The following is a 26,053-nucleotide window of genomic DNA, read 5'->3' as shown; positions in this document are numbered from 1 at the left end:
ACTGAGAAACAATTCTACAAATACTTTAGACATATTTGAAGTCTACATTTGAGATTCAAAACATCTTCCTAAAAAAAATTTCAGCAGTTGAATATTTAAGAAAGATATTTTAAATTCTTCACATTTTTGGATGCTTTTGCAATTTATTCATTCTTGGTTATGAAAATTGATAATAAATATCATGTAGCAAAGTATTTGCTAAGATCCTGAAAAGAACAGCCTAGTTTCTCTGTAGGATTTAGTTCATTTTATCACCTTTTATCTTTAAAAAGGCAATGAGCCATGTAGTATTTCTTTTTTTCTGAGACAGAACCTCTCTGTCACCGAGGCTGGGGTGCAGTGGCGTGATCTCAGCTCACTGCAACCTCTGCCTCCTGGGTTCGAGCAATTCCCCTGTCTTAGCCTCTCAAGTAGCTGGGACTACAGGCACGCACCACCACTTTGAGCTAATTTTTGTATTTTTAGTAGATATGGCGTTTTACCATGTTGACCAGGCTGGTCTCAAACTCCCAACCTCAAGTGATCCACCCACCTTGGCCTCCCAAAGTATTGGGATTACAGGCATGAGCCATTGCGCCCAGCCACCATGTCATAATTTTATAGAAGTTTTTGTTGCTCTAATTTTTACTTATAACAGAATGTATTCCCCCATAAAGTTTTCAGATTGCAAACTTGATGAGAACATTATTTCTTGTTTTTATTTTTGTCTTTAAGCTTATCTATTATCTAATATGTAGCTGAGTTCTGTTGAAATATTTTGTAGAATTTTGTAACAAAGTTGAGGGTGTGTAATCTTTGGGCTGAGTAGTAGAGTAATCACAGATTGATACGTCCTTATTATCGAAAGTATAATCATATTCACCTAAGTGTCATGCCTTAGGATTTAACCACAGAATAGATTCTTAGAATTTTATCCTTTCAAAGTAAAATTTAAAATAGTCACTTTTTCAACAAGTGATGCCAGTATAACTGTATGTCCACATGCAAAAGAATGAATTTGGACCCTTCTATTACACCATGTATAAAAAATTAACCCAAAATTGATCATAGATGTAAGTGTAACAGCTAAAACTATAAAACTCATAAGAAAAGAAAAAACATAGGGGTAAATCTTTGTGACCTTGTTTTTGGCAGCGTTTCTTAGGTACAGCATCAAAAAGCACAAGTGACAAAAAATAGATAAGACTTCATCACAGTTAATATGTTTGTGTTTCAAAGGATAATACAAAGAAAGTAAAAAGACAACCAAGAGAATGGGGAAATGTTTCAATAGTTATCCTTACATATTCTAAGATATTTTTATTCCTATTGTTTCAGCTGTGACTGATTTCTAATTTAAATGTTGTTTCAGTGCTGCTGTGGTATGTTTGGGTTCCTTGTACAAGAAGTTGGGTAGAATACTGGGTAACACCTTTACTGATACGGTGGGGAATATTCTTAAAGCTGTGAAGAGTGCAGAGGTAAGTAATTACAAATTCAGCCAAAGAATGAAAAGATAGCCTTTTTTTGGTTTATGCTTTCCCAAGCAAATAAAAGAACTTTACATATGACAAGCATATATAGATATGAATATAAATATACCTACAAATTAAATATTTCTAAGTGATGCACAATATGTACTCTGTATATTGAATCCCTGTTAGAAAAATAGTAATGCAGTAGAATGTATTCATATAAATCCAAGTGGGTGAAAACGAACGTATTCCACTTACAGGCCCATCCCTGCTCTCTCCTCTCACTCCACCTTTTCTATTTGATAACACTTACTGGTGCCAGTGCAACTGCTTGTCACTAGGGACTATGTAGTTGATAAACACTGTATACCTTATGGATAGATGAGTTACTATACTAGCATCAGAAGGTAGTAAGGAATATAATCTGAGGGGAAAGAGTGTAGAGGATGCGTGACCAGATCCAGATGACCTTTTAATTGCCAAGGGAGTATATTTTCAACTGAATCCTCATTGAAATATTTGTGTCACTTACTACTCTGGAACACCCCTTGTTTTTGAGACTGTCTCTTCATTTCACTTTAAGAAACTAAGATACTATAATCTCTTGCCAACTGTGGTTTTCCTGGTTTTGAAATGAAAGCGTTTATATGTTTGTTTAGCAAAAGGTTTAAATCTCTGGTCCCTAATATGTAAGGACAACTTAGCACCTTTAAATATAAAAACGGACATGGTAGTTTGCACCTGTAATCTCAGCTACTTGAGAGGCTGAGACGGGAGGATCACTTAAAGCCAGGAGTTTGAGACCACCCTGGGCAACACTGGAAGACCCTGTCTCTACAAAATCATAAATTAGTTGCAGTATGGTGGTGAGCACCTGTAGTTCTAGCCCTTAGAAGACTGAGGCAGGAGGATCACTTGAGCCCAGGAGTTCAAGACTGTAGTGAGCTATGGTCATGCCACTGGACTCCATCCTACGTGACAGAGCAAGACCCTCTTTTCTTTGTTTGTTTTTTGAGATGGAGTCTGGCTGTGTTGCCCAGGCTGGAGTGCAATGGTGCGATCTCAGCTCACTACAACCTCCACCTCCTGAGCTCCAGCAATTCTCCTGCCTCAGCCTCCCGAGTAGCTGGGATTACAGGTGCGTGCCACCACGCCCAGCTAATTTTTTGTATTTTTAGTAGAGACAGGGTTTCACCATGTTCACCAGGCTATTCTTGAACTCCTGACCTCAAGTGATCCAGCTACCTCAGCCTCCCAAAGTGCTAGGATTACAGGCATGAGCCACCATGCCCGGCCCAACACCATGTCTCTTAAAAAATATTTATTTAAAAAAAAAAAAATCTAAAAACATCACACTGGTTACTCTTGTTACTTTATTTACAAAAATCTAGAAAACAGCTCTGAAGTAATTTATAGAAATGTTGGACAGTCACACACACATTTTTTAAAAATGTAGCAAGGCAAAACAAGGGAAAATTCCAAATAAAAAATGGGTAAATTTTAAGAAGAATGTAGCTGATTCAAGAACTTTAAGAAGTGAAGACTCTAACATAAAACTGGTGAGAAAATTTGCTCATCATATCACTTCTCAGCAATAGTTTCCCAAAAGATTGGAGTAAATGATTAAGGAGAACAGATTTTTATAACATCTATAAATCTAGTTTTATTTAAAAGCAGGTATCTGTAAGAAATTTTATTTATTGAGATACAGCCATTTTAAACTTTCTTCCTCCTAATTCCACTGGTTAAGCTATAACACTTTTTAGGCCCCTTGGTTAATAGAGGATTACTCTATAGTTATGAAAATGTTTTAAGTTACTGTTAAGTATTTTGTTGCTCCCCTATTTGTTAAATTTTTTTAGCTAACGTCCTTAAGCCATATTCCCTACTTTTGATCTTTGATTTAGTTGATCAGGTATCACAACATTTCAGAGATATCCACACCCACCAGTGATACGCAACATTTGGAACTGGAATAAAAGAAAAGTTCAGAAGATTCTCATTGGCACCATTTTATTATGTTCACCTATGACTTCGAAGTGCCCTTAAACAAAGATGAATTAACAATATTTCTATGAAATGATTCTTGATGCTGATCTTTGTCTTCCTCCAACTCCAGCTTATCTACCTTCAGTGGCCTTAACTTTCTGGGATATAGATATGATTTGAGGTATTTAGTAAAACATTAATTAAATAAGCGACTACTATTTTTTTTTTTTCTTTTTTTTAAGACAGGGACTGGCTCTGTCACCCAGGCTGGGGTTCAGTGGTGCAGTCTGCACTCACTTCACTCTCTGCCTCCCACTGTACCCTCTACCTCCCACTGCACCCTCTGCTTCCCAGGCTCAAACCATCCTCCCATCTCAGCCTCTCGAGTAGCTGAGACTAGAGGTGTGCACTACCATGCTCCCACCTCAGCCTCCTGAGTAGCTGGGACTAGAGATGTGCACCAACATGCCTGGCTAAAATTTGTATTTTTTTAGAGTTATGGTTTTACCATGTTGCCCAGGCTGGTCGTGAAGTCCTGAGCTCAAGCAATCGGCCCATCTTGGCCTCCCAAAGTGCTGAGATTGCAGGTGTGAGCCACTGGGCCCAACCAAGCAACTACTATTTCTTGACTGTTTACTGTGTGCCAGGCACTGTGGTGAATGTTTACCCATGAGGTTCATCTTATCCTCATTTTATAGATGAGGAAATAAGTAAGAACAACTTAAAGGCACAAAGTTACTGAGGGTCACAGAGAAGTTCAAACCCAGGTTTTTTCAATTCTAAATCCAAGACTTTTAAATTGTGAGTTACGCTATTCCAACCAATAAATAATAACAAAGTATTATAGCTACCAAATCTATTGAACATTTGTTGTATGGCTAGGCTTGTTATAAGCACTTTGCATGTATGACTCATTCATTCCTTACAACAGCCTATGAGGGATACTATTACCTCTATTTTTAGATGAAGAAACAGATTTGCCTAAGGTCCTATCTAGTAAATGGCAGACCCTGCATTTTTAATACGTTAGCTTAGACTATAACAACTATTTATTGAATGCTTAATGGCATGCAAGCTTTGGGCTAGGCACTTTTCATGTAATTTTGTTTTATCTTCACATCAACCCTGTGAAATTTGTATCATGTTGAAATCCGGTGTATACAAGTAACTTTTCAAATAATATTTCATAAAATAGTAACTTGTTTCTTGATGTCAGAATGGGTTGGTCAGTATGTATAGAAGTCTGGGTATTTCTTCAGTACCAGAGACAGATATCAGTGTTTAATCCTGTTCTTTGCAGTAGAATTATTTTTCCTATTTAATTTTTTTTTCTTTTTGGTAGTCTCAAGGCCGATATGAGATTATGCTAAGTCTGCAAAATATATTGAATGGACTAGGAGCTGCCGCTGCACCTTGTCACAGGGATGTTTATAAAGCTGCTAGATCCTGCTTAACAGATAGATCCATGGCTGTTCGTTGTGCTGCTGCAAAGGTAAAATGATCTAATAAGCAGACTTTAAAAATTAATATGAAGAAAATTAAATCATTATCTTTGTGAAATCATTAGTAAAAGCTACATTATCTTGGTAGTCAGCTAAGACTATCTCATTTTAACATATGAGGAAACCGAGACCCAGAGTTATATGAATTTCCCAAGGTTTAAAAAGTTAGCAACACATGGTCAGAGGGTAGGAAGTTCGGGTTTCCAGAATCTTAAGTATTCATTCTACTCTACTAAAAATTTCTCCCTAATTGTGTAAATTAAAATTTACATACGAGGTTTATGTTGTTTCAAAGTGATTTTTTGTTTTATTTTTAATTTATACCTTCTTAACATAGTTGGTAAGATAATACAGTAAAGTTTTTTTAATGTTGGAATTATTCTCCCAGATGTTCATAGCCAACAGATTGATTCTAAAGGCATTTTTCATAACCTGTGGAGTTAGAAATGGGTCCTCCTCCCACCTCTTGTAGGTTCATTCTCTTCTATAATATAATCTTTATGACTTTTAATAAGTATTCATTTGTTATTCTTGTAATCATAATAGATACTTTGAATTTGTATATTATTTTTTTAAACCCTGATAGTTTCTGTAACTTATATAGCTCTGAACCTGACATTTGTATTTTATTTTTCATTAATTTCTCTTTGTCCAATTGAATAGTGTCTCCTTGAACTTCAGAATGAAGCCATCTTTATGTGGAGTACGGACCTAGACAGTGTGGCCACACTGTGTTTTAAGTCCTTTGAAGGTTCCAATTACGATGTGCGGATTTCTGTTTCAAAGTTACTAGGCACAATATTAGCTAAAGCTATAACTTCTAAACATCCAGGAACAGGTAAATACACGTAATTGTTTTTAAAGTATCTACTGTAATTTTTTTCCCCAGTTGATACAAACAAATATGTATAGTGTTATTGCTACCCATTATAAATCAATTTCGGGCCGGGCATGGTGGCTCATGCCTGTAATCCCAGCACTTTGGGAGGCCAAGGTGGGTGGATCACCTGAGGTCACGAGTTCCAGACCAGTCTGGCCAACATGGTGAGACCCATCTCTACTAAAAGTACAAAAATTAGCCGGGTGTGATGGCACATGCCTGTAATCCCACCTACTTGGGAGGCTAAGGCAGGATAATCACTTGGACCCAGGAGGCAGAGGTTTCAGTGAGCCGAGATTGCGCCACTGCACTCCAAAAAAAAAAAAAAGTTTCTTTTTCTTTTCTTTTCTTTTTTTTTCTTTTGAGACAGAGTCTCACTCTGTCGCCCAGGCTGGAGTGCAGTGGCGCAATCTCTGCTCACTGCAAACTCTGCCTTCCAGGTTCACATCATTCTCCTGCCTCAGCCTCCCGAGTAGCTGGGACTACAGGCACCCGCCACCGCACCTGGCTAATTTTTTGTATTTTTAGTAGAGACTGAGTGTCACAGTTTTAGCCAGGATGGTCTCGATATCCTGACCTCGTGATCCACCCGCCTCAGCCTCCCAAAGTGCTGGTATTACAGGCATGAGCTATCACGCCCGGCCATTTTTAATTTTTTTTTTTAAGTAATTGTGAAGTGTTATCCAATAAACGATATGATCTAAATACTGATTTTTTTTTTTTTTAAAGCAGCATGCATCTGACTACATATATTTGGCTTGCCATTTTTTAGGTTGGTACAATGGAGCATATAATGTAGATAATTCTAGATAGTTGAAGTTTATTGTATTTGGGCAGTTTTGCTTTGTCTTAGTGATTTCGTTGTTGTTTTTGGAGACAGGGTCTCACTCTGCCACCCAGGGTGGAGTGCAGTGGTGCAATCACAGCGTACTACTTTCTCCGCCCCAACCCCAGAATTAGCCATTTCTCTAAGGAGTTCTACTTTTGAATCTTTTGAATAGTCAAATAGAATAGATGTTGAGTGTGAAAGAGAAGTCCAGGGTGACTTTATGAATTTTGGGCTGAAAACCCGGAAGTATACAGTTGTCATCAACTTACATGAGCAAGTGTGCAAGTAGAGCAGGCACGTGTATGTGTCAGGGAGGAGGATCAAGCACTGCATTTAAAACAATTTGGAACATTAAATAGACATCGAAATACAGATATCAAATAGACAGCTGGATATGAGGGTCTGGTATCCAGGAGAGGAGACTGGACGTCAACTTCATAAATTTTAGGAATAAATAAATTCATTTATTTTAGGAATAAATTAATAGTGATTATTCAGGAATCTCTAATATAGAGATATAGAGATGGAATTTAAGTTATGAGATTAGATAAGGTCACAAGACAGTGAGTATACATAGGGAAGAGCAGACCAGGTACTAGGTCATGAGCTTTCTCTAGGAGAACACAAGGAACCATCGAAGAAGACAGAACAGAAATTTCCAGTGAGAAGGAAGGAAAGAAAGCCAAGAAAGCATGTCTTGTGGTTTTATCCAATCTCATGCCATCTTAAAGTATTGCCATATACATTGCATCATAATTATAAATGATAATTTTACAGTGGAAAAATCTGGCAGACTTACACTGTGCAAATGTTCAAAGCTAGTATCACCTATGTAGGGACAGACTGACATCACACCTGGCAGTGCTTTTTGATATTATGCATTGAAAAGGATATAACATTACTTATGTAGTTCTCTGTCAAAAATTTGGAGGAAATACCAGACAAACTCATATCAAGGGCCATTCTATAAAACAACTGGCTATAAGTGTATTCTTCAGAAGTAAGAAAGTAATGAGGAGAACATGATGAGTCCAGGTAGATGCAGTCATGCATAGCTTAATAATAGGGACATATTCTGAGAAATGGATCATTAGGTGATTTTGTCATTGTGGCAACATCGTAGAGTGAACTTACACAGATCTAGATGGTATAGCCTGCACACTAGGCTATATGGTATAGAGTATTGCTCTTAGGCTATACATCTCTACAGCATGTTACTATGCTGAATACTGAGAAAACTGTAAAACAATGGTATTTGTGTATCTAAACATGTCTAAATATAGAAAAGGTACAGTATAAATATGATATAAAAGATAAGAAGTGGTACACACCTATAGGGCACTGACTATGAATGGAACTTATGGGACTGGAAGTTGTTCTGGGTGAGTCAGTGAGTGGCGAGTGAATGTGAAAAGCCTAGGGTATTACTGTATACTACTGTAGATGTTACAAACACTGTACACTTAGGCTATGCTAAGTTTTAAAAATGTATATTTTTTCTTTAATAATACATTAGCCTTTGTTTACTGTAAGCTTTTTACTTTATAAACTTTTTGATTTTTAAAATTTTTGATTCCTTTGAATATTTTTATAATAACATTTAGAGGCCGGGTGCAGTGGCTCATGCTTGTAATCCCAGCACTTTGGGAGGCTGAGGCGGGTGGATTGCTTGAGATCAGGAGTTTAAGACCAGCCTGGCCAAAATGGGGAAACCCTGTCTGTCTACTAAAAATGCAAAAATTAGCAGGGCGTGATGGCATGTGCCTGTAGTTACAGCTGCTTGGGAGGCTGAGGCATGAGAATCACTTGAACCCTTTAACTTGGGAGGCAGAGGTTTCAGTGAGCTGAGATTGTGCCACTACACTCAAAATAATAATAACACTTAGCTTAAAACACAGATACATTGTATAGCTACACAAAAACATTTTCTTTATATCCTTGTATCCTTGTTGTATAAGCTTTTTTCTATTAAAAAAAACCTTTTTTTTTTTAACTTTTAAACACATACATTAGCCTAGGCCTACACAGAGTCAGAACCACCAGTCTCACTGTCTTCCACCTTAATATCTTGTCCCACTGGATGGTCTTCAAGGACAGTGACACGCATGGAGCTGTTGTCTCCTGTAATAGCGATGCCTGCTTCTGGAATACTTCCTAAAGGGCCTACCTGAAGCTGTTTTGCAGTTAACTTTTTATAAATAAGAGTATACTTTAAAATAACAGTAAAAAGTATAATAAATACATAAACCAGTAACAGCTGTTTATTATCAAATATTACATACTTTACATAATTTTGTGGTCTTTACTTTTACATGACTGGCAGTGTAGTAGGTTGTTTACATGAACATCACCACAGACATGTGAGTAATGTGTTGGAATGTCATGAGGCAATAGGAATTTTTCAGCTCCATTATAATTTTACAGGACCACCGTCATATATGTGATCTCTGTCATTGAACAGAATGTCCTTATGTGGTACGTGACTGTATATGAAAGTTTATTATACTCTTCTTACAGCTTTTTTCTAATTTTTTTCTAATTTTTTAAAATATATATTTATGTATATCCAGATTCCGTTCACTTTAACCACCTTGATCCAAGTCACTATCATCTCTTGCTTATACTAATAAATCACTCCTAATGGTTTTCCCTGCTTTTACCTTTACCCCACTCTATAATCTTCTCTCAACACAGCAGCAGCATGACAGATTACATCACTTGTCTTCACAAGGTCCTCCACTGGCACCTCATTTCAGTCACAGCCTTATTATAATGACCTACAGGGTCCTATATCTTCTGCCCTCTCCCCATCCTTACACTCTGACCTGTCTCCTACATACCCTCTCCACTGCTCCATCCACATTGCTCTGTGTGAACTCACCTGGCATCACATAAAGGCCTTTTTGTCGTAGCCATTTCCTCTGCCTAGAACACTTTTTCTCCAGATACCCTCATGACTGATTTCTTCCCTACATTCAAACTGTGTTAAAATGTCACCGTTTCAATGACTCTTACCCCAATACCCTATTTAAAGTCACAAACTACACTTCACTCCACCCCTATATTCCTGACCTCATTTTGCTCTGTTTTCTGCATGGTTTTTAATCACTGTTTAATATACATAGTCATTTATTACGTTTGTTGCTGTCTCTTCTTAGAATTTATGATCCACAGAGCATGGATTTTGCACTATTCAATAATGTTTCTTCCCCAAATGCCAAGTTAGATTTTCATTTGTCTCAGATGGTTTTCTTTAGGCTAGGGAAGAGGTTTTTGTGTTCATAACTGTAACAAAAGTTTATTTCTGTACTCTTGTAGAGGGTCAGAGCTTGTGATCATTAATTTTCAAGGGAGAAATGGTTTCTTCTTTTTTTTAGGGAGATAATATTATCTAGATAGTCACAGGGAGAAACCCAGCTGTGTCAAACTGAAGTCAATCTTAAACATTCCTGCCTTAATCAATCAGTTATTGTAGCCTAAGAGCCAAATGAGTAGTTTTAATGAATTTAGCTTTGATTTCTTCAGAGACTGAAGGAATAGTAAAAGTTTTATTGCCAATAGAGAATTTTTTAAAATAGGACATTTACATTATATAAATTTCTTTGAGAGTTGTACAGCATTTGGAAAAATAAAATTATGATTTTGGCATTTTCCATGTTTCAAAAGAATTTTCAAAGTATTGTACAGCATTTTCATTTGTGGAGGACTAGGGCAGTCTTATTTATGTTTTTTCCCCTGTGTTAGAAGACAGCCTTTTAACTTCTTTGAGGAAAGGAAGCAATAGATCATAATCTTAGTCATAGTCTTTAAGATGCTTTTGACATGCACTTCAGGGTCCATTCTGATTTGACCTCTGAACCCTTGTGTGACTTTGTGTATTACTGTGTAGACTGTTCTGCAAATTTTGCATTTTGTTTGAATTTTTAGTTTATTTTTGTTTCTATTAACATGCTGGCTTTTTGCAAATCAAGAACATGCATTAAAATTTAGTCTATAAAATATGAATCACAGTTTTGTTCTTTGTCATAGCAGCCTCACGTCAAAGCATTCGCAGAGTATCTCTGGAGGAAGTTCTGGAATTACTAGGAACAGGGTTTCTACGTGGGAGTTCAGGATTCCTTCGAGCCAGTGGAGATATGCTGAAAGGAACCAGTTCAGTCAGTAGGGATGTTCGAGTTGGAGTTACTCAGGTTAGAATCACAAATCAGTATCTAAATCTAACTCTTACTGGCCTATAATGAAAGTTTTAGTATCTGACTCCACAGAAGTGGTACTGTGCAAGGTCCACACTTATGCTCTCATGTCTATAAATAGATATAAATGGTAAGGCCAAAACATTTTTTTAAAGTAGGTTGCAAGTAAGAGAACCTTATTACCTATAATGTGTTTTGCGTTCCTAATAATGGAACATTTTAGTTTTCTTTGAAACAAAAACTTTTTGTTTCTAGCTGTTGTGCTTTCATGTATCTTGTGGTTTAACATGTTTTCCATTGTATTTGTGTGTGCTCATACAGTTCAGATTTAAGCTATTAGGCACATATTGTTTAGCATGGGTGAAATAACCATTTTATATGGCTTTAACCCTCGGGGAGTACAGCATATAGTTTACTTCAGTGCTTAAATTTTTGGTCCTAAGCAAATTTTAAGAGGTAAACTCTTGGAAGAGTTATCTTACAATAAAACAAAGAGATATCTGCCTTCTTTCCTTGGATTATCTTTTTTTGCTAAACCCGTTATCATTCAAAGCAAACTTGTATTTTTGAAAAATTCACATATATTGTCATTGTTTTATACTGTATGTAGTCTCCATGAAAATATGAGCTTCCCAGTATAATTGTAATTAAACTGTGTGTTTCTAAGGAACAGATTACTTAAAACTACTTTATATCTATGGAGTAAGGGAAACTGTTAATGTTCATGAAAATAAAGTATTAAATTCCCTTAGAGTTATAATGTTGGAGCGTAGTTAATTCTTATAATGTGTTTGTATGTTTAAATAGAGATTTCTTGTTCAGAATGTTAAATCTCTTGGAGCTGTTGTTCACAGAAGGCACAGACACATTTTACATATTAGCTGGGTATGCTGACTATTCTGAAACTGTAGTCTGACCAAAATAAAACAGGGAGGTAACATAAATGAAGTCTTGATTGGAAGACTATGCACTTCAGACCGGGTGCGGTGGCTCACGCCTGTAATCCTAGCACTTTGGGAGGCCAAGGCAGGCAGATCATGAAGTCAGGAGATCAAGACCATCCTGTGTAACATGGTGAAAACCCCGTCTCTACTAAAAATACAAAAAAATTAGCCAGACGTGGTGGCGGGCCCCTGTAGTCCCAGCTACCCGAGAGGTTGAGGCAGGAGAATGGCGTGAACCCACATGTAGAGCTTGCAGTGAGCCGAGATTGCACCACTGCACACTCCAGCCTGGGCAACAGAGTGAGACTGTGTCTCAAAAAAAAAAAAAAAAATGCCCTTCAGTTCTGGCTTAAAACAAACAAAAACAAAATGGTGCTATGTTTATATATTTCAAGTGGCTATAAATTAGGAAAGAATACAGTTTATAAGGAATAAGAAAAATATTAGTAAATGCTGCATATTTTGTGGGTGAAAATACAGAATTGAAGCAATTTAATATTGAAAATAAAACTCTTTTCTTTTTTAGGCTTATGTGGTATTTGTTTCAACATTAGGAGGAGCTTGGCTAGAGAAAAATTTTGCTGCCTTTCTTTCTCATATCCTAAGCCTTGTGTCACAGTCACACCCTAAAACCACCCAAACTCAGATTGATGCCGTTTGCTGTCGCCGTTGTGTTTCATTTATTCTTCGAACTACTATAGGTGGTCTTCTTGGAGAAAAGGCTCAACTTGCTGTTGTAAAGGATATTTGCCAGGCCATCTGGAAGCTAAAGAAAGTTATGGGTATGGATCTCTACTAAGACAGTTTGTTTAACAGTGCCAGTGGAATTGTCCCTTTGGGAAGGCTAGACTGATATATGATACAGTATTAATACAGAAACCTTGAAGGCTGATAGAAGTTCCTCAGAATTCACGTTGTACTTCGTATAGAAGTTAAGATAAATTATTTTTGAAACAGTCTATCTCAGTTGCTGTACCATCTTAAGTCTACTCTGCTTATCTTGAATATTGATAGTTAGATATTAAATATCAGTAATGTTGAAATCATTTTTAGTTTCCCATGAGTTCTCTCTTTCAGTGCCATTTGCTAAGGGAGTAGTAAGGGATCTCTGATTGGAATGCTTGAACTAAATTGGTTATAGTAATTCATTTCTTTCTTTATTGATGCAAGTCACCATTTAAGCATTTTAGTTATTGCCTCAAGTATTTCTTATAGATCAAGTGTATGTATTAATTTTCGCCATTACACCTTTTAACTCTTCACACCCTTTTTAATATATTTTAATACAGTGGTGATGCATAGTTAATTCTTGCATTTCTGTCAGATGCTGTAATGAGTGATGGTAATTTGGAAACCCGGATTGGTTCCACAGATGTAGCAGCTAGCCAGCATATGCTGGTTTGTGCTTTACAAGAACTTGGAAATCTCATACACAATCTTGGCACCACAGCGGCACCTTTGCTACAGGATTCAAGTACAGGTATATCTGTTGTTTGTAACTCATTGGAATACCTTTTTTTCCCTTGAACACTAGATAACTTTGTTCCAAGGAAGGAAATCTTCATATAGTTTACTTATAGATTCCATTATAGATTTATTAGAAATGTTTTTTGAAAAATTTATAATCATTATTAAAAAGATGTATATTGTTTAGTTTTTTTCTTTTGTAATTAAAGATTGTTCTGTAAGTCTCCGCCCCACCCCCATTCTAGAGACTTATAAGATAACCTGGAAAAACTTTACAGAGAAGTAAACCTGAACTGTCTCTGCATCTGCAGTGAAAACACTAGTACGGTACAAGTAATTCAGTTCCTCAAAGGTCTTTAAAGCAGTATTTTCTTTCTTTTTTTAAGTATTTAATCACTTTATGATAGCTTTATTCAGATATAATTCATGGCTAGGCGCAGTGGCTCATGCCTATAATCCCAGCACTTTGGGAGGTCGAAGCGTGCACATTACTTGAGGTCAGGAGTTCAAGACCAGCCTGGCCAATGTGGCAAAACCCCATCTCTACTAAAAATACAAAAATTAGCCAGGTATGGTGGCTCTTGCCTGTAATCCCAGCTACTCGGGGGGCTGAGGCACAAGAATCGCTTGAGCACCAGAGGTGGAGTTTGCAGTGAGTTGAGATAACGCCACTGCACTCCAGCCTGGGCAACAAACAAAAGAGATGTAAATCACTTGCCGTGAAGTTTACGCTTATGAGGTATACAATTCAGGGGTTTTGAGTATATTTGCTCTACTGTACAGTCACTACCACTGTCTAATTCCAGAGTCTTTTCATTACCCCCAGGAAGTTGTCATTTCCATTTCCCTTTCCCCCAGCCCCTGACCACCATGAATTTACTTTCTAGCTCTATGAATCCACCTATTCTGGATATTTCATGTTTAAAAAAAAAAAAATCATTCAATATATAGTCATAACTGACTTGCTTCTTTTTAAAATCACTTTTAAAAATCGTTTTTGAGGCCTGATATGGTGACTCACGCCTGTAATCCCAGCAGTTTAGGAGATCAAGATGGGAGAATTGCTTGAGCTGAGTTCAAGACCAGCCTGGGCAACATAATGAGAACTCCTCTCTACTAAAAATTTTTAAAACTTAGCCAGGCATGGTGGTGTGCACCTGTAGTAGTTCCAGCTCTTTGGGAGACTGAGCCAGGAGCATCACTTAAGCGTAGAAGATTAAGGCTACAGTGAGCTATTATCATGCCACTGCATTCTATCCTGGGTGGCAGAGTGAGACCCTGTTTCAGAAAAATACATCATTATGGCTTTTATCCTTTGTGGTACACATTTCTTTCTGAGAAACTTTACATTATATTTGTGTGTATAAGCTATTTAGATCTGGGACACTTACTTAAATAGAATTTGACATGAAACATATGTTTCATGAAAGTTTATGTTGAATCATAGCAAATAATACCCTTTCTTTTATTGGTGGTGGCGGTTACTTCACTGTCTTTGTAGTTAGTTGGTTAGTAGCCCACTGAGGACCTAGCGAAGCCTTGATTTTAACATTTTGTTCTTGTAAGAGCAACATGGTGGATAGAAAGTGTATTAATTATGTAGGCTGGGTGCGGTGGCTCGTGCCTGTAATCCAGCACTTTGGGAAGATGAGGTGGGTGGGTCACTTGAGGTCGGGAGTTCAAGACCAACCTGGCCAACATGGTGAAACCTTGTCTTTACTAAAAATACAAAAATTAGCCAGGTGTAGTGGCATGCACTTGTGATCGCAGCTACCCAGGAGACTGAGGCGAGAGAATCACTTAAACCCAGAAGGCGAAGGTTGCAGTGAACCAAGATTGCACCACTGCATTCCATCCTGGGTGACAGAGCAAGACTCCATCTCAAAAATAAAAAAAGTATACTAATTATGTAGATAAATGTACTAGAAGGATTAAAAAATAAAAAGGATGGGGCAGGGTATGACTTTTTTTTCTTTTGTTTTTTTTCAAGGCAGGGTCTCAGTCTGTCACCCAGGTTGGAGTATAGTGGCGGAATCTCGGCTCACCGCAAGCCCCACCTCCCCGGCTCAAGTGATCCTCCCACCTCAGCCTCCCTAGTTGCTGGGACAAGAGGCATGCGTCACCATGCCTGGCTAATTTTTTGTATTTTTGGTAGAGACAGGGTTTTGTCATGTTGCCCAGGCTGGTCTCAAACTCCTGAACTCAGGTGGTCCACCTGCCTTGGCCTCCCAAAGTGCTGGGATTACAGGCGTGAGCAACCACAGCTGGCCAGGGTGTGACATTTCTTTTCAAGGTGTTATTTATTGATAATTTTTAATTTTTAGTACCAAATTAATAAGCAATCTGAAGCTAAAGTAAGAGATTGGCTGATTTAGGAAGTAAAGTTTTTCTTTTGTATACAGACTTAATTTAGGACAGCTTTCATAAGATATATTACTAGAAGTAATTCTTAGGTTAGAAAATTATTTTACATAGGAGTGGTGAGAAGGGAGAAAAATGAAATTAAAAAAATTATTTGTAATTATGTATTTTTCTATTATAATTTGGCTTTTGATAAAAATATATTTTATATCCATGTAGCTATGTATTCTTTTGACTATTTTATGATCAGTTGAGTTTTATCTATATGTACCTAAGTTATCATTTGTTTATTCTGTCCTTCCAGGCCTTCTTGACAGTATCTTGTCAGTTACTCTTCATCCTAGCGTTTCCGTTCGACTAGCAGCAGCTTGGTGTTTACACTGCATTGCCGTTGCATTACCCTCCTACCTAACACCACTCTTGGATCGTTGCCTTGAACGGCTTACTGGACATAAGTCTTCACCTGAAGCAGTGACTGGTTTCAGTTTTGCTGTGGCAGCTTTGTTGGGAGCAGTAAAACATTGTCCTTTAGGAATTCCTCATGGAAAAGGCAAGGTAATGATTTCATTCTCTATATATTATAACGAGGTGCTTTTTGTTAGAAGTGTCTTCACATAGTAACAGAATTTGTTACTCAATGCTTTATTTTGCTGTACATCTAGCCCTGCCATATAAGTACATTTAAAATTTTATTGTAGAGGATAAATAGAGCTGCAAAAGAAATCTTAAATAACTAACCTTAATATTTAATAATTTAGTTAGTAGTATTATTGGTGGTATTACTTTAAAAATAGTTTACATATCTTAAGATCAAGTAGATAAATAATTATGTTAATGTTCTTAGGAACCAAGATTTTCAATATAAGTAAAAAGAACTGTAACTGTAGAATTGAGATTAAGTAAAAGCCCCATACGTTAGATTCAAATTGAAATTATCAGTATGAGCTCATTTTAATTTTTTGAAAATACTTACATCCTCCTTTTGTGCAGTGAACAGGCCTAAAAGCAGTGATGACCCAGTGTCGGGGATACCCCAGTGCCCAGGTTATAGCTCTAAATACTGTTTCCAACCAAAAAGGAATCAGGACTCCATGGAGCAGTGGCTGCTTTCAGGTCTGGGGCAGGAAATGCACAACGTAAACTTGGGATATCTTGTCATGCCAGAAAGTAAGGAAGTCATCAAGCAATACTGTATTCATTTTAAAAGGAGGTAACTTAAGGGGCTCCCACTGATCAAAGACGGCATGATTTATACATCAAAATTAATAATGACCACAGGGAATTAAAACATACTAGATAATATATAAAATTTCATGAGTTCATAATGATATTCAACTTCTCCAAATTGTATTGCTACCAAAAAGTTTCATTTTCTGAGTAAATTTAGAATCCAGCACTTTCAGACAAATAAATGATACAAACCTAGTGAATAAATAACCCAGTTTTAATGTACAAAGAATTTTGAAGAGAACTAAAGAAAAATTTTAATGAAACCTAGATAATACAACATAGGCAAGCATGGTGTTTGAATTTTGCTTCTTTTTTAACAGCTAGGAATTTTAAGTTGTCAGAGAACATTATTTGACAGTGAAAGCCCTTGTAACCCATACCTCTCACAAATTCGTAAATATATTTGAAAAAATATATCACCATTATTCCTTTCTTTCTCATTGCCACTCTTGTGTCATTATGGAGTTTGATAGTATATCCACCACATGGTAGGCTCTGCAAAAGACCATTCCATAACTTGAGCAATTCAAAAAATATTTTGAGTATTGCCAGTGCTGTTGAAATAAGGTAGGTAACAACTTTGGAAGATGAGATTATTTATTTGAATTTATTATTTTAGTTATATTCTTAACACATCACATGTTGCTAAGCAAAGACTTGTCATTGAATGTATTTAATTAAACCTATTGTCATATCTCATTAATTCAGACAAGGTTCCCATTCCCATATTATATTTGGAATTTCTTTCCAGGAGAATATCCACTTGTTCTGATTTGACTAGAATGATTTGTTTTGTCCTCACTCTTTTTGAGTGCTATCCATTTACTGTATAAGCTGCAGGGAGTCCTAAATTAGTAGTAAGTTGGTTGGTTGTTTTAAAATACACTAGTCTTCCTCTTTAAAAAATTTATATGCCAACTCATAATACTTCCTGCTTTTTCAGAGGTGATTGGTAATAGATGTTTTCTCATATTAGATGCTCTCTGGCCTTTGTAATATGTAATCATACATTATCCATAAATGTGAAATGTCTGGTTTTTACTCTCTGTTGTTTATAACACTGCTTATTTCATGGACCCCTTTTTTTTGAAACAGGGTCTTGCTCTGTCACCTAGGCCAGAGTGCAGTGGTGAGATCATAGATCACTGCAGCCTCAAATGCCAGGGCTCAAGTGATCTTCACATCTCAGCCTCCCAAGTAGCTGAAACTACAGGCGCCTGCTTCCGTTGCCTGGCTAATTATTTTTCTTGTGAAGATAGGGTCTCACTCTGTTGCCCAGGCTTGTCCTTTTTTTTTTTTTTTCCAAAGAGACATGGTCTTTCTTTATTGCCGAGACTGTAGTGCAGTGGTGTGATCCTAGCTTACTCCTAGGCTGATCTTGAACTTCTGGCCTCAATTGGTCCTCCCAGCTTGGCCTTCTGAGTCTTTGGGATTACAGGCATGAGCCACTGTGCCCAATCTCATAGACTTGTTTACTACAATATTTTAATAAATTTCACTCTTCGATGTCAAGACTATTTTGACTACCTCTAACCACTATAGTATACTACCTCTTGGAAGACTATTATCAGCTACTGAGTTATAAAAGTAGTATGTAGGCCGGGCACGGTGGCTCAAGCCTGTAATCCCAGCACTTTGGAAAGCCGAGACGGGCGGATTGTGAGGTCAGGAGATCGAGACCATCCTGGCTAGCACGGTGAAACCCAGTCTCTGCTACAAAATACAAAAAACTAGCCGGGTGCGGTGTCGAACGCCTGTAGTCCCAGTTACTCAGGAGGCTGAGGCAGGAGAATGGCGTGAACCCGGGAGGCGGAGCTTGCAGTGAGCTGAGATCATGCCACTGCACTCCAGCCTGGGTGACAGAGCGAGACTCCATCTGAAAAAAAAAGTAGTATGTAGCCTTTTTTTTTTGAGACTGAGTCTCACTCTATCACCCAGGCTAGAGTGCAGTGGCGTAATCTCGGCTCACGGCAACCTCCGCCTCCTGGGTTCAAGCGATTCTTCTGCCTCAGCCTCCTGAGTAACTGTGACTACAGGCACGTGCCACCACACCTGGCTAATTTTTTACATTTTTAGTAGAGATGAGGTTCCAGTGTGCTAGCCAGGATGGTCTCGATCTCCTGACTTTGTGATCCACCTGCCTTAGCTTCCCAAAGTGCTGGGATTACAGGCATGAGCCACCGCACCCAGCTGTATGTAGCATTTTTAAGAGAGAGACTCCTGTAAGAAAACTTTTTTGGGTAAATATGGATTTAAAAGGATGGTTGCTCAAAACTAAAAGTAAATTCAAATTCTATACAGCTATACTTGAATAATCTTACATTGTTGTCACATGTGCTCTACAAAAAATTATGAGGTTGTTGTGTACTACCTCATATACCAGTATTTAACCTTGAAAACTTAATTTTTTATAGTTTCCTTTATGACAGTCCTATTATGTAGTCTACATGAATGAGAATTATCGTTTACATTTATTTTATGTAAGAATTAATTCAAGAGATTATTATTAGCTGCTATCATTTAGTAATTTATAAACTGATATGCTTTTTCTTAAAACTTGTTCTTCTATATGTAAATAGATTATTATGACATTAGCAGAGGATTTGCTGTGTTCTGCTGCTCAAAACAGTCGCCTTTCAGCTCAGCGCACACAAGCTGGATGGTTGCTGATTGCTGCTCTGATGACATTAGGTAACAGTCTGTAGAAGGTTTACATACCTTGAAATACTTTGTGTTTTCTGAGTGAAAGGATTCTTGTATGTGATTTGATGAAACTAACTTTTAATACGTACTAGAATTTAAATAGCCACACAGAGCCTTTTACTTTCTTTATTGCTTAAAACCTTTTGAGACCTCTCTTGATTTTCTCTTCTGGACTAGGTTATCAGTCTCAAGTAGGACAAGCCGATTTACTAATCATCTTTCAGGCTTAACTGTGAACGACTGTGGCTTTTTCAAAAATTGACATCCATCTTCACAAAAAAAATTTCCACAATATAGGCAAAAGAACATATCCATAGCATGGGAATCCAGTTCTATAATTGTTTGAGGGTTCATAACAGCCAATAAGGTTGCTACATTGAAGGGACTGAATTTCACTTAAATTATATTTATTAAAAAACAGAAAAAACAGTAATTGTTTTACAGTTATGACTATTTATATCCTGTAAATTTTTGAGACAGTGTCTCACTCTCACACGAGCTGGAGTACAGTGGCATGATCATGGCTCACTGCAGCCTTGACTTCCTGAACCCAAGTGATCCTCCTACCCAAGCCTCCCAGGTAGCTGGGACCACAGGCGTGCAAAATCATGCCTGGCTAATATTTAAAATTTTTTTGTAGAGATGGGGTCTCACTATGTTGCCTAGGCTGGTCTTGAATTCGTAGGCTCAAGTAGTCCTTCCACCTTGGCCTCCCAAAGTGTTGGGATTATAAGCATGAGCCACTGAAAACTTTATTTATTTATGTACGTATTTATGTATTTATTGCCCAGTCTAATGAAATTTAATTTTATTACTTTATCACACCTATATTTTAAGTCTCGGTTGTCATACAAATTATAGCTCACACATAAAACAACTGGCTGAGGCAGGGCATGGTGGCTCATGCTTATAATCCTAGCACTTTGGGAGGCTGAGGTGGGTGGATCACTTGAGGTCAGGAGTTCAAGATCAGCCTGGCCAGCAAGGTGAAACCCCATCTCTACTAAAATACAAAAATTAGCCGGGCGTGGTGGTGCATGCCTGTAGTCCCAGCTACTCGGCAAGCTGAGGCAGGAGAATTGCTTGAACCCAGGAGGTGGAGGTTGCAGTGAAGTGAGATTGCACCACTGCACTCCAGCTTGGGTGACAGAGCAAGACTCCCTCTCAAAAACAAAACAAAACAGAACAAAAATAAATAAGTCGGGAGCAGTGGCTCACGCCTGTAATCCTAGCACTTTGGGAGGCCTAGGCGGGCGGATCATCTGAGGTCAGGAGTTCGAGACCAGCCTGACCAACATGGTGAAACCTTGCTTGTACTAAAAAAATACAAAAATTAGCCAGGCACAGTGATATGTGCCTGTAGTCCCAGCTACAGGGGAGACTGAGGCAGGAGAATTGCTTGAACCCAGGAGGCAGAGGTTGCAGTGAGCTGAGATCGTGCCACTGCACTCCATCCTGGGTGACAAAGCAAGACTCTGTCTCAAAAAATAAAAATAATAAATAATAATAAAGCAACTGGCTGGGTTTGGCCAATAAATCATTTTGACACCTATAAAGTAATTTGACCTAAAAGAGCTTAAATGAGAATAAACAGTCATAAATGAAGAACTACTTTTAAGTATTGTTCTTAAGATGATTAGAGAGATTTATTGAACTAGATCAGGTTTAGCCTCAAGGAGCCAAATTTGGCCTGCCATCAATATTTGTTACACAGCCTGTGAGCTAAGAACAGTTTTTATATTTATTAATGGTTGGGAAAAAAATATATTTTGTGATACATGAGAATCATGTCAAAGTCACATTTCAGCATTCATAGTTTTATTTGCATACAGCCACACTTTTTTGTGGATTGTCTATGACCTTTAGGTGTACAGTGGCAGAGTTGAGTAATTGCAACAGAAAGTATGTGGCTCTCAAAGCCTCAAATGTTTACTGTCTGCCCCTTTACAGAAAGTGTTTGTTAGCCCAAAGCATAGATCATCATTTCACAGTGTGCTGGGAATAATGTAGTCAAGCTTTTATGTGCTTATTGCTGGGTGTTCATGCCTGCCGTATTGAAGTTCCTGGTGAATTAAGGAGGAAATAAACTAATCGCATTGCGATAAACAAGAGCTTTTAAAACAAGGTAATTGTGTTGGAGGAAGACAAAAAGAGGTCCTTTCTCCTGTACATCGTATTTTACTGCATATTCATAATCAGCATACAAAAAGGGATTAGAAGTTTTAATTAAGGTTTTGTTTAATTACTGTGTTTTCTTGGGTTTTACTCATTTTTCTTAACTGTTCTTTCCCTTTATTATCGATTTTTATTCTTATTCATTTATTTATTTATTTATTTGAGACAGGGTCTCACTCTGTCACCCAGGCTGGAGTTCAGTGGTACAATCATGACTCACTGCAGCCTCGACCTCTGCAGGCTCAGGTGATCCACCTGCCTCAGCCTCTTGTGGGACTGTGTGTACCACCATGCTTGGCTAATTTTTTGTAAAGGTGGGGTTTTGTCATGTTGCCCAGGTTGTTCTTAAACTCCTGGACTCAAGCAATCTGCCTGCCTTGACCTCCCAAAGTTCTGGGACTACAGGAGTGAGTCACTGCACCTGGGCTATTATCAATTTTTAGAATGCATTAGTATCATAGCAACTTTCAGGGGGGACCAGTGAGGTTTTTGTTTTTGCGTATCATTATGAGCTCATGGAGTTTTATAGATTTATATGTTTTAATCACTTGAGATCATTATTCCTTTCGATCCTCAAATTGTCTCATCTTTGGTCGTTGGGAGTCCCTTCAAGTTGGTTCATTTGTCCTTTTAATGTGAACCTAGCATTCTTTGATAATGTGTTTTTGCATGCAAGATGTCCCAGGTTTTACATTGTACATTTTCTGCCTTAGGCTTGCCATCAGCCATTTCTCCAAGGAACCTTGATTCCTTTTGTGGGAAATGGAATTTTTTTTTTATTTTTTTATTTTTTTAGGAGACAGGGTCTCACCATGTTACCCAGACTGGTGTACAGTGGCACCATCATAGCTCACTGCAGCCTTGAATGCCAGGTTCATGCAATCCTCCTGCCGCAGCCTCCTAACTAGCTAGGACTGTAGGTTTGCACCTCTACACTCAGCTAATTTTTAAATTTTTTTTGTAGAGATGGGATCTTGCTGTTTCCTTGGCTGATCTTGAACTCCAGGGCTCAAGTGATCCTCCTGCCTCGCCATTCCAAAGTGCTTGGATTACAGTCATGGGCCACGGTGCCCAGCTGGGAATGAGTTTTAGACAGCAGTCTTAGTGCTTTGTTAATTTTTGCTTTGCATTTTAAACATGTCTTCTCTGTTTTTACCATTCCCTTTATAATTTATAATTTTCTTCATTATTTCACTGTGAACTGATGTAAACACAAAACACATTCATTCCTTGAATGTGAACTACACACTTAAACCTTTTTTGATACACTTCCCAGTTTATCTGATGCCGTATAAAAGAACTTGGATTTTCAGATTCCTCCATATCTTGTCTCTCTGTGGATAGCTCATAAAGTGTGCATGTATGTGTGTTGTGTTTGCTAGATACATTATAATAATTATTATTTATTTATTTAAAGAAAGGCTCTTTTTCTGTTACAGTAGCACAGTCAGACCATAGCTTGCTGCAGCCTTGATCTCTTAGGCTCAAATGATCCTTCTGCCTCAGCCTCCCAAGTAGTTGGGACTACAGGCATGTGCTACCACTCCCAACTAACTTTTTACTTTTTTGTAGAGAGATTTCGGTATGTTGACCTGGCTGGTCTCAAATGACTGACCTCAAGCAATCCTTCAGCCTCAGCCTCTCAAAGTGCTGGCATTACAGTCATGAGCCACCTTGCCCAGCTCTAAGTGCTGTTCTGTGTATAAACTGATATACACCTCAGAAACTGTCCTTTGAATAAAATACTGTTACTCTCCCCATTTATGGATGAAGAAATTGAGGCACAAAAAGGTTAAATAACTCATCCAGGTTTACACAACTAATAAGTGGATGGAGCCAGGATATTAATCTAGGCAGTCTCCCTCCAAAGCCAAATGCAGTTCTGAGCTATGGGTTTGGAACAGAAGAAAGACATACAGTCAGCAAAATGTGAGAGTAAGAAGTAGGGAGTGCTTATTGAAGAAGTTTAAGGTAACTAGAAATTTAAAGAAGAGTACCTGGGGAGAAAAGCTATAGGTTTGGGTTTTTAAAAAATTGATAATGTTATCATTGTACATTGTTTTGTATTATTACTGGGTTTGTGTCATGATTCCTTCAATTCATAAATGTCGCTCTGAAACCTTTTTTTAACAAAATATGTTCTATTCAGACATTTTGTACCTGATTTTTGACCTGGAACAAGTTGCTGTCAGAAGTTAGCATTATTCTCAAGATCAAGAATACAGTTGGCTCACATCTGTAATTCTAGCACTTTGGGAGGCTGAAGTGGGTGGCTTGCTCGAGCCCAGGAGTTCAGACCTGCTTGGGCAACATGGCAAGACCCCATCTCTACAAAAAAATACAAAAATTAGCTGGGTGTGGTGGCACGCACATGTAGTCCCAGCTACTCAGGAGGTTGAGGTGGAAGGATCACTTAAGCTCAGGGAGGTTGAGATTGAGATTGCAGTGAGCTGTGATCATGCCACTGCACTACTAAACGCCAGCCTGGGGGACAGAGAAAGAACCTGTCTCAAAAAGCATGCTATGTTGTTTGTTACTATAATAATTGTACCTTGCATTTATGTGGTCCATTACAGCTTTTCAGAGTACTTTAAAGTGCATTGTATCATTTGAACCTGACAAGCCCTTAAAGACAAGCATTACAGGGGGTTTTAGCTTCGTTTAATATGTAGATGAACCTGAGTCTCAAAGACGACATAGCAGTAGTGGAGGAGCTGACACTAGAGCCCAGCCTGTATCGTTAGTTCCTTGTTTTTCCTCTCTGTACTCCGGCACCTTCAGATAATAATTCATTCAGTAATAATTTGGAACCTGAAGATAATTTGGAACCTGAAGAAGGGACAAAATATTGCAATAATGAATTAAAATGTTTAGGAGAGAAGTTCCTGCTTAATAATAGAGTTTTAAAGAGTGACAACCTTGGATTCTCTTTCAAGTGACAAGTTGAATAAATTACAGGTCCTGCAGTTGTTAGCCATCACCTTGCTCGAGTTCTGCTGTTGTGGAAGTGTGTCTTTCCAGCATCTCCTAAAGATCTAGAAACAGAAAAGAGCCGAGGAGATTCGTTTACATGGCAGGTAACCCTGGAAGGACGAGCTGGTGCACTGTGTGGTAGGTTGGATTTAGTCTTTTCTCTCCCCTTCCTTTGACTTTTTACCCACCTTTTATCTTTAACATGTACTTGTATGTTTTATTTAACGCGAGGCAGGGGGATATGCCACTAATGATTTTTTTTTGTAACTGAACAAAAAAATTTTAACTGATTAATTGATAATGATAAACTGGTGTATGATATAATAAACCAGATTTGAGAGTTCTTAAGATACATGTTTTATTAGGTGCAGTCCAGTTAAAAACTGTCAACATTGTTTTGTCTTAGGTAAGCATTCATTCCTCTTTTCAGAAATACTAAAGTTTGGTTTAATTACTGTTAAGAATGGTTTCCATTTAGCCTATACAGTTGACCCTTAAACAGCATAGAGGTTAAAGATGCCAGTGCCCCTCGAAGTCAAAAAATCTGTGTCTAACTTTTAACTCCCTAAAAATGTATCTAATATCCTACTGTTGACCAGAAACCTTACTGATAACATAAATAGTTTGTTTTGTTTTTTTGAGACAGGGTCTCACTGTTGCCCAGGCTAGAATGTTGTGGTGTGAACACAGCTCACTGCAGTCTTGGCCTGCAGGGCTAAAGTGATGCCCTCACCTCAGCCTCCCAAGTAGCTGAGACCACAGGTGTATGCCACCATGCCCAGCTAATTTTTAAATTTTTTGTAGAGAGGGAGTCTCACTATGCTGCCTAGGCTGGTCTTGAACCCCTGACCTCAAGCAATCCTCCCACCTCAGCCTCCCAAAGTGTTGGGATTACAGGCGTGAGTCACCACACCGAGCCCCACATATTTTGTATGTTGTATATATTTTATACTGTATTCTTACAGTAAGCTAGAGAAAAGAAAAATGTTATTAAGAAAATCATAGGGAAGAGAAAATATATTTACTATTCATTACACGGAAGTAGATCATCATAAAGGTCTTCATCCTTATCGTCCTTATGTTGAGAAGGCAGAGGAGGGGTTGATCTACTTCTCTCAGCGGGGGCAGATGCAGAAGAGGTGGAGCAGGTGGAAGGGGAGGCAGGAGAGGTAGGCACACTCGGTGTGGCATCTGTTGAAAAAAATCCACGTATAAATAGACCTGGGAAGTTCACATTTGTGTTGTTCAAGGGTCACCTGTATATGAAAGTTGTACCTTCTACAATATACAGACTGTTAAAAGTAATGTTTCGGCTGGGCGCAGTGGCTCACACTTGTAATTTCAGCACTTTGG

The 26,053-nt window shown here is 38.0% G+C and overlaps 1 protein-coding gene across 2 annotated transcripts in view; it reads left to right on the top strand.

The window, feature by feature from the left end:
• HEATR5A (HEAT repeat containing 5A) overlaps positions 1–26,053 on the top strand; it is a 126,163-nt gene that overhangs the window by 19,984 nt on the left and 80,126 nt on the right. For both annotated transcript variants that reach the window (XM_011941862.1, XM_011941863.1), the window contains exons 4-12: positions 1,352–1,460; positions 4,786–4,935; positions 5,609–5,783; positions 10,684–10,844; positions 12,318–12,573; positions 13,116–13,271; positions 15,924–16,174; positions 19,429–19,540; positions 24,686–24,838. In XM_011941862.1, the coding sequence (XP_011797252.1) occupies positions 1,352–1,460; positions 4,786–4,935; positions 5,609–5,783; positions 10,684–10,844; positions 12,318–12,573; positions 13,116–13,271; positions 15,924–16,174; positions 19,429–19,540; positions 24,686–24,838 (1,523 nt within the window). The remainder of the gene's footprint in view (positions 1–1,351; positions 1,461–4,785; positions 4,936–5,608; positions 5,784–10,683; positions 10,845–12,317; positions 12,574–13,115; positions 13,272–15,923; positions 16,175–19,428; positions 19,541–24,685; positions 24,839–26,053) is intronic.

This window comes from Colobus angolensis, unplaced genomic scaffold, assembly GCF_000951035.1.
Source record: "Colobus angolensis palliatus isolate OR3802 unplaced genomic scaffold, Cang.pa_1.0 Scaffold202, whole genome shotgun sequence".
NCBI lineage: Eukaryota > Metazoa > Chordata > Mammalia > Primates > Cercopithecidae > Colobus > Colobus angolensis.
The sequence above is the reverse complement of the archived record's forward strand: the minus strand, read 5'-3'. Positions and strand labels throughout refer to the sequence as shown.